Source organism: Castanea sativa, chromosome 2 (genome assembly GCF_040712315.1).
Source record: "Castanea sativa cultivar Marrone di Chiusa Pesio chromosome 2, ASM4071231v1".
Taxonomy (NCBI): Eukaryota; Viridiplantae; Streptophyta; class Magnoliopsida; order Fagales; family Fagaceae; genus Castanea; species Castanea sativa.
The window spans coordinates 37,827,601-37,837,868 of record NC_134014.1 but is presented as its reverse complement, the minus strand read 5'-3'; the positions used below and the strand labels follow the sequence as shown (position 1 = coordinate 37,837,868).

The 10,268-nt window shown below is 32.9% G+C and overlaps 1 protein-coding gene across 1 annotated transcript; it reads left to right on the top strand.

The window, feature by feature from the left end:
- The first annotated feature begins 1,158 nt into the window (after positions 1 to 1,158).
- LOC142626200 (putative mannitol dehydrogenase) lies at positions 1,159 to 5,717 on the top strand. Its single transcript, XM_075799995.1, has 5 exons — positions 1,159 to 1,369; positions 2,632 to 2,746; positions 4,292 to 4,804; positions 4,903 to 5,056; positions 5,308 to 5,717. The coding sequence occupies exons 1-5, from the start codon at positions 1,272 to 1,274 to the stop codon at positions 5,502 to 5,504; spliced, it is 1,077 nt and encodes a 358-aa protein (XP_075656110.1). The 5' UTR covers positions 1,159 to 1,271; the 3' UTR covers positions 5,505 to 5,717.
- The last annotated feature ends 4,551 nt before the right edge of the window (positions 5,718 to 10,268 follow it).

Genomic DNA, 10,268 nt, shown 5'->3' with positions numbered 1-10,268 from the left:
CCATGTGTCCTAAGTTATTTGTTCTTAAAAAAATTTATTTCTTAATTTTAGAATCAAATGTGGGACCACATTATAAATATTCATCCAAGTGAGTTATTAAGTACAAAAACCAAAGAGTTTAGAATAAATGAATCGTAAAAAAAAAAAAGTGTTTCACAATAATTAAAAAAAATGGACAATATACACTTTATACCTAATAATATCCATACAAATTTTTTTAAGAGTTAACAAAATATAAAAATGACTATCAATAATATTTAAATTGTATATATAAGACTTATTTTATATATCTTATTTTATATTTTTAAGTGTATTCATATATATGGTTGAGGTTACAAGATAGTTTCTATAATATTAGAGTGGTGTATTATTAGTGAGATCAAGCCACTGTCTCTTCTAAACAATAAGTTTATGCACATAGAACGTTGTACCGAATTTTTCGTACACACCTTTTGTGCTCGAGAAAATTCAAGAATATAGTTTCTATCACAATTCCCACGTGATTGAAAAATGAAGAGTCTTTTCAATAGCCAAACAATGAATTAGGGGAAAATAGTCAAATCGATTTTGAAAATTACTCGCAAAATCCAAAATGGTGAGGCCTAACGAAGTAACCGGCCAAATCCATATAAAATATGTTCCACTATAAAAGATATGACCTTTCACTTTCCAACCCCACAAACAGGGATATAACTAAGGAAATTGAACTTTGCTATTGTAAAAGGTGAAAATAAAGATGATTTGTCATGGCCTGGAGCAACAATAATAATGCCAGTACCGCACACAAATATACATATTTTACCACAATTATTTTATCTAGGAGATTGTGATGAAATATATGTCACTATCACATTAACTTATTATTATTATTATTATTATTATTTTATACGGGATAATTGTGGTAAAATGTGTGTAGCACCATCATTATTAAGCCTGCAGCTTCCATCAAATAAGAGATTAGTGTCAAGCAAAGATGAAAAGTGAAAACTCCTCCCGGTAAATGGCGAGGCAGAAAAAACGAATTAGTCAAAATGTCCACCTGTCCTACATCTCAATGTTAGCTCACCCAATACGTCAGCCCAACCCAAAGAGAAAACCCAACTATTTCCTCCTCAGACCCTATATAAATATATCACACAATTAAGGACCCTAGTCATTAGCAATTCTATTGCTCTCTAGCCTCTGGTTACTCTTTCAGCTTTTCTCGTTCTCCATATAAACTTTCTGCCTTCTTAGTTTCTTTCTACTTCTACTTGTTAACAAAGAGGGAAATGGCGAAATCACCAGAGGTTGAGCACCCCAAGAAGGCCTTTGGCTGGGCTGCCAAGGATACTTCTGGCCACCTCTCCCCCTTACAATTCTCAAGAAGGTTCTCTCTCTCTCTCTCTCTCTCCTACTACTCTTGTTTGTTTCATTTTTCATTTCAATCTATAATTTTGATTCTCAAAAAGTATTAAGAAAATGGAAAATAAAGTATTTTGTATTTTGTAATTTGGCTTTGATTGTGTCTCTTGGGAGAGACTGTAATATGGGCTCCCTATGATTACTCTAAAAGTAAGTATGTGAGTTGCAATTTTAAATACCATAAAAGACTCAAGAGTTTGTCTTTGTCCTCACTGATTAGTTTTGAGGTAATTCATGCTTCCTTATCATCAGTTGGTTTTGAGTTGAGTGTCACAATTCAAGTCGACAATTTCATATTTAACAGTATGCACATTCTTTTATATTATGCCTAAATTATGTACATCACATATAAGACTATGAACATTATGTGAAACATTTTACTTCACGTTAAGATTGTGAAGCAAGTTTCTATCTTTTATCTATTAAAAAAAAAGTGTGAAACAATAATGAAATGTTAATAGACCTTCTATATTGGTTTAGGAAACTTTTTTAGAATCTTTTTAAGAGAAAAAAAAAAAATTTCAATTAATTTCAACATGAAAGTAATGTTGAAATTTTCTTAAAATGATTTAATAACAATTGTGGTAAAGCAAAGTTTAACTGAAGACTCAAAAAACAGCGCATCTTTTACACTGTAGTCATCATTTTCTATCATACTTTTTTATTGGTAAGGTAGCATGCCTGGGTGAAACTATAAACTCAGCCACAAACATGAACTTTCGAAGAAAATAGCGTTGTCTTCTTTTGCTCTTTTTTAAGAGCCAATCAAAATTAAACTGGATTATTTTACTGTAAAATTCATATAAAAATAGCACCCAAGTGCGAGATTATTCCGAAAGCTCATCTCATTATTATTATTATTATTATCATTTCATGTTATTTGATCGTTGCGAGATTTTAGAGACGATATAACCAAAAAATCAATGAATTTATTTGATCAATGAAACATGGTGCGCATGGAAATATTGCTTTTTTATTTACTTATTTATTTATTTATTATTCATGGCTGAATTGGTGCTTATGGTTACGGGGATTGGTCAATATAGCGTCAACCATGATTCATGGTAGATTGTAGGATCTGAGTCCTACCAAATCTCTTTTGCTTTTATTTATTTATTCCTTTTTATGGTTCTTATGAGTAGGTTCTGAATTGTTGGCTTCATGTTTATTTTTTTTATGAAGGTTTTATGGTATATATGTACTAAATTGGAATTTTGGAACTTACAGGGCAACAGGAGAGAAGGACGTAACGTTCAAAATTCTATATTGTGGAATATGTCACTCTGATCTTCACATGGCCAAAAATGAATGGGGCATGTCTACCTACCCACTAGTTCCTGGGTAGGTTTCCCATGACTTTAGTCTATTACCATTTATAGTATTACTATATATATGTACAGTATAGTATTGTTTTCTTATTTTTGAGAATATATATAGTAAAACTTAAACACAGTACTTAAGTGTTGTTTATTAGATTTCATTTTTTTTTTTTTTATACAAGATAGAATTCAATTCTAGTTTAATCTAAGTGTATATGTGTGTGAAACTCCCTCCTAGAGACTTAAACCCTGACCCTTGCTCCCCACATCCCACAAGCACTTATATTTATGGAGTGATCATTGCATCAAGAGTGTGCAGTGGTTTAGATTTCATTCTTAAGATTCTGTCATGTGGTATTACTCGTCTAAAAATAAACTTCCATCCCATGAGAAAAAAAACCACATTGCTAAATCTTAAAAGGGGAACATAAGGAATAACATTTAAATACTGTATCTAAGTTTTGGCCATATATATATGAATTTGTTGGTAGGATTGAAAAAGAAGGAATAGAAAATATTTTGACGTATGTGTTTAGTAGATAAAAAAGTAAAAGATAAAATTAATTTTTATTACATAAAAAAATAATTAATTTGAATAAGATTTAAATTTTTTCTACTCTTGCATAAGAAAAAAAAAAAAATCAAATTAGTAGAATGAACACGTCTCAATCATTATTTCATTTTATTTCTTTACCCATTTTATAAAAATAAATAGATTACAAAAAAATAATTTTTTTATTATACCAATCATACAAAAATAATAATTTTTTCTACTAATCATATTTATTATACTAGACCTAATATTAGGCCTTATATTTGGTCCATTATAATACACAATTCAAGATTTGCAACCATTGCCGGTAAAAGCTGGACTCTATTCTTGTTCTTGATCAGAACCTTATATCCCAACATAAATTTCAACAAGCACTTTTATTTTGAACTATTTAGTTCTTGCTAATATTAGCAAATATTATTTGCAAACTGCTCGAGGTAAAAGACACAGAAATACTGATGTATATGTAGGCATTTAGCCAGGTCTCTTAGACGATATTAGTTATCTAAAGCCTTTGGCTTTATCCATTCCCAAGTTTAATCAATCGATCACCATTTGGTGCTCTTATAGCCATACAAAATACATATGATCCATTTTGTTAGCGCACCACTTATTTGACTATTCTACAAATTCAAGTTTCTGTAGCCTCCACATTATCTATGCAAGATTAGTCGTTCTACAAATGAAATGTACAACCAGATTTTTAATTTACATAGAAGCTGTGTGCTGCAGTGCTAGGATTGTAGTGATTAAAAGAAAATTGTTAGCATTGAATTTACAGTTGGAGAAGACTTGAAACTCATAAAATCATGGTATCAATTGCGGGTGAATTAGCACTTATATTGCACTTCTCTCAAATCTAAGAACCTTTTAAATTCAACACACCAAAATATGCCAAGTTCAATGCTATTTCCTATGTGTCTGTTGGATGAAATCAGTGAATGGATTTGACTTAATTTCTATTTTTTTTACTATACCATATGAAAATCATGTGAATTGAATTGGACAATGCGGGCATGAGATTGTGGGTGTAGTGACAGAAGTGGGAAGCAAGGTACAAAAGTTCAAAGTTGGAGACAAAGTTGGTGTTGGCTGCATGGTTGGAGCATGTCATTCTTGCGATAGCTGTGCCAACGAACTTGAGAATTACTGCCCCAATATGATCCTCACCTATGGCGTCAAGTACTTTGATGGAACCATCACACAAGGAGGCTACTCGAACATCATGGTTTTTGATGAGCACTATGTGGTCTGTATTCCAGACAACCTTCCACTTGATTTTGGTGCCCCTGTCCTTTGTGCTGGGATCACAGTGTACAGTCCCTTGAGATACTATGGACTTGACAAACCTGGTATGCATGTGGGTGTGGTTGGTCTTGGCGGTCTAGGCCATGTTGCAGTGAAGTTTGCCAAAGCTATGGGGGTTAAGGTGACAGTGATCAGTACTTCACTTAACAAGAAGAAGGAAGCTTTGGAACATCTTGGTGCCGATTCGTTTTTGGATAGCAAAGACCAAGATGAGATGCAGGTACTAAGTTATTAACATGTTGCATTGAAAATTGTATGTGAATATTACTGTAATAATGTATTTTGCATCCAAGATTCTAACTTCATCGACCGTATTAGGGTGCTCAAGGCACGTTGGATGGTATCATTGATACAGTCTCTGTTATGCATCCCCTCATGCCTCTAATTGGTCTGTTGAAGTCACAAGGAAAGCTCATTATGATTGGTGCACCAGAGAAGCCGCTTGAATTGCCAGTCTTTCCTTTACTCACAGGTAAGTACGTGGCTTTTAACATTTTCTATATTCGAAAACAAAAGGGCATATCGTTTTGTTAATATAATAAGCATATAAGAATCTGTGTATAATTTATGGCTATGTTGTACAAGCCTAATTGCTAGCTTTAGTGCTTAGTGATTGGAATTCATGCGGTGCTGTCATTTCTTACATTTTCATCAACCCTCGTATGGCTGCTATATTATAGTTCCACTGGGACTATTGTGTTAATAAGTGTTATGGAATAACAGGAAGGAAGCTAGTTGGTGGTAGTTGCATTGGGAGCATGAAGGCGACACAAGAGATGATTGATTTTGCAGCCAAACACAACATAACTGCTGACATTGAGATTATACCAATTGATTATGTGAACACTGCCATGGAGCGTCTTGTGAAAGCGGATGTCAGATATCGATTTGTCATTGACATCACGAACACATTGATGTGAAGCTCTTGACTTTTTGTTGCCTAGCTTTTAAGTATGGCTCACTGACAAGTTGATGATATGTATTCAGTTGTCTCTATTCCATTATTTCCCTGTCTAGTTTTTCTGTTTTTTGAACATGGGATCAATGTATAGTCTCATTTCTACATAAATAATAATAAATTTGATTTGCTTGTTTGGGTTTTAAATAACAGGAAGTTATTCTGTCCCTTAAAATCTCTTTCCCCATTTTTAGATCAAGAATATGATTTTCTTTTTTTTGGTATGATAATTATAGATACGTAAATTCCATAAAAGTAAGAGTTTTGTGCACCGAGTAGGAACAAAAACAACAACAAAGGGAGAACCAAACAAAACAAAATTCTTAGCCTAGATTTACTCATTTGAAAAGGACTCCTACCATAGAGTTAATATATTATTGTTGATGACTCAATTTGTTTTCCCCACACACAAAAACAACAACAAAGGGAGAACCAAACAAAACAAATTCTTAGCCTAGATTTACTCATTTGAAAAGGACTCCTACCATAGAGTTAATATGTTATTGTTGATGACTCAATTTGTTTTCCCCACACTTTATGACTGTTAGGGGAAGTTATTTTCATCGCCAATATGATATTTAGGAAGTTAAGACCGAAACTCGACTTTAGGATTGGAATATGACCCAAAGGCCATCAGTGAAGTGTGAAAGACCCATTATGCTCAAGGTCCGGGTTGCATCCAACAAATATTATAATAAGGCCTAAAAAATACCTCTTACAAAGATAAGCTAGCACAAAGGATGGTCCACCACATTTAGTGCTTAAATAATAGTCCAGCAGTAAATAAGAAAAACGTCAAGTGGTAGATGTCCAGAAAATTAAAAAAAATGTATTTGTATAGTAAAATTAATGCATTTCTTCCATAGTCGGTTAATATAAACGTTGACCTGTTATAACAAGTACACAAGAAGAAAAATGGTCCAGGAGTGAATATGATAGACCTCCAGCGGTAATGTTTGATTAGTCAATAAATGTATTTACATGATTAAAATTATATATTTTCCTTATTATTATTAAGTCAACATGAGAGAAACTTCCACAGTATTGTTGAGGACAAATTTTTCACACCATATGACTTTATTTCATTGGCAACCCTCACCATATTAACATTATCATGGATTTTGGGAAAATTTCTTTTAAAGCCCAAAAAAGCCCATATTTACATAAAAAGGCGTCAAAGCCCATGGTTCAAGCTCATGGCACATCATCTCATTTTCAGCTCATGAGTCTCATCGGGGGAATTTTGGGAGTCGTGATTTGGAGGGCCAAGAAGTATATTCAGTAAAGCTTCAGTGGTTCAAAGTTGATAAAAGAAAACATGTTTAGCATGTCTTTCCCGATTCCCTGACTCTATGAGTCAGTGTGCAATAGGTAGCATCTGATAAGCCTCTTATATCACATAACATTTAAAATAATAAAACTACATGTTCTCTTTACATAAAAAATTAATGTTCATCATATAATATAAGTTTAAAAATGTAATCATATTATTTTATATAAATTATATTATTATTTTCATTTAAATCAATCCCAAGCACATGGCTAAATCTATATTAATATCTCATATCTAACATTAAGTGCTCTCCTTGTTCTCCAAGACTTGGTCAAAACACAAAGAAACCATAATTATATCTCTAAAATTTCATCAAATATCAACCAACTAGTTTATTACTTACCAAAATTATATATGGACTAAACATATAATTTTCCAAGAAATGAAACTTAGCCAAAAATAACAATAATGGTTCCAGTAGAAACTGCCTTAACTCCAGTAGAAGCTGCAACAGCTCTAACAGAAACAACAACAACTCCAGTAGAAGCTGCAATAGCTCCAGCAGCAACTGCAGTAGCTCCAACAATAGCTTAGGCAACTGACACATGTCCAAAAGTGCCATCAATAACCCATTAATGCCCAATCCCAGCAGCTTGCTGCCATACCCAAAGAAGTAAGGGTCTTATAAAAGAAATCATACCATTTTGAGCTAAGATCCTTAACCTTCAGTTGCAGTACCAGAAATAGAAAGATCCCACAAAGGTTGTCTTACCATTTTTAGCCAAACCCATGAATTTAATGCAAAATATTTTTTCCAGCAGAAGACCTCACACAGCTGACATCCTCCAACTGTGTCAGGACAACTATTGCTATAGACCTAACAGCTGCAGCAGCTACTGCTATACTGCTACAGCAAGAGCCTAAAAGTCTCAAAATTTTTTTTTTTTTTGGCTAAAAAACAAAAACTCACTAATGAAACCACTTGCTTTGTCAAAGACTTTTCTTTATTTGCTAAATTTCCCTTCAACTTATTCTAATCTAGTTACATACTTGGCTTTATATAAAAAGGACCAAGCCACACACAAACACACACACCATCCATCCATCTCTTATCCTCAATATTCTGAAATTTCATTCATTTTGCGGCCATATCTCTAAACATCTCCATATCTTTTTTCATCTTTCTTACGAAACCTCTCTTCTTAAATAACAACACAACACACATATTAGAACACTACTACCCATCTCTCCCATACTCTATTATTCTGAAATATCATCATTTTGCTGCCCATAAACACATCTCCATCTCCTTCTCTATTTCTCTTACAATACCTCTTTTCTTCGAAAGCAGCATAACCCATGACATAACACAAGAAACCACTCCAACAGAAACTATAAGCTCATGTATTTACTATATTTAACCTTCATATTATCTATCTCATACTTCCATATATTTTACAAATACTTTCCTCACAAACTAAACATACATACTTATCACATATATTTCTAATATATCCTACAAACACCATATCTTACAAAATATATATGTTCCTTACCATTCCCATACATCTTAAAAGATACCAATACCTCTTCCAAGAACTTATTTCTAAAAGCCCTTTCTCATTTAAGGCACAATGATCTCATATTAAAGTTATTCTCATGAAAGACATAAATTTCTAATACTAAAAGTCTTTCTTATGGAAGGCAATAACACTTATATTTGACTAAAAACTAAAAGAATATTACATGGGACAAACTTAACCAACCTATGCACACAGTTGGACATATTCTCTCTCCCCTCAGTTGCACCCATTTTTCTCCTTCAATCATGAAGTTACCATGAAAAGACTCATAATATCATATTGTACCGCTTGACTCATTTTTTTATGTTTCTGAAATGTTAAGTCCACTGATGTTATACGGTTGGAGCTACAAACTATAAAGATAAGTCATTATATTTTTATCTTCAAATTTATATTATTAAGTATATTTTATTCATTATCATTATACCACTCGACTAATATTATTATATTGTTGGAGTGTTATCAGCTCATTAACGCTATATGGCTGGAGCCACAAATCATAAGAACAAAGTGATGCTATACGGTTGGAGTCAGAAACATACAAGATAGATCAATATTTTTTTATCTTCAAAATTACATTATTAAGTATACGTTAACTCGTTACTATTGCACCGCTGGATGCAAAATTCTTTAATCTTTTCTCATTATTTAATAAACATGGATTCACTAATGCTTCACTAATAAACACACACACACACACACACACACACACACACACACACACACACACACACACACACATATATATATATATGTATATATTAATAAATTGAATACATCTCACTACCGGACATAAAACCACTGCTAGGCATATACCATTTGGACATGAACTACCACTGGACATATATTATTTGGACATGAGCCACAGTTGAACCAACTAATTAACATATATTATTCGGACATAAACCACGACTGGATACAAACTATTTTACATACATTATTTGGACATAGACCATTGCTGGACATACCTTATTATGTTGAACATGAATCATGAACTACAACTAGATATGGATTATTTTGGACTCATTCTATTATTGGATGTATGACACTTAATTAATTACTTTCTAATCTTGGACATCACTTAACACACATAATAATAACGTTCAACTTACCATTGAATCAAAGCTATCATCATGATTCTAAGACTTTGGGCTTTATCTATTTTGTAGGCTTAAAATGCACCGGAAGCCATTGGTCTATGCAGTCCAATGTCAAGTTTCGGATTGGACTCCCCAAAACAAATCCGGGTCTAGCAAAGTCACACCTCCAGTAGAAGACACATGGCTACGCGCAAAAACCGCCACCGACAAGTATCTAAGACATTATGACCTTCATTATAATAGTAATAAATAAGGATTAAAAGCTATAATTACAAGTAAAAGAGGAAAATTTAGGATGGAATGAAGGGAGAGAAAGACCCACATCTTAGTGCAGCAAATATTTGACCAAGGTTCTTATGCCCATGATGGTATATATGGAAGGATTTATAGTAAATGATGGAAACTAATCTTATATGAGTGGTAAGCAAATATATGGTGATGTGGGAATAAATTGGTAAAGGAACTTGGTTGTTTTTGGCCATGGTTGAGAGAGACTGATTTTAGCTAATCATGAGACTTTTTGGTATTAAGCTTTGTTAAAAAGGGAAGGAATATTTGTGAGTTGATGGGTATGAGCCTTTATGAACTAAAGAAAGGAACTTATTTATGAATTTAGGGTTGAAAATAACAAGATTGATGGAGACTTTTAGGGGATTTCATCCCCCTTGATGAGAAGATGGTGCTTTCCTTTTATAGTAAAGCTTAGGGAGCAATTAGCAAAAGTAAAAAATGTTGGATCTAATCAGCAAGAGAATTTTTAGAATATCCAT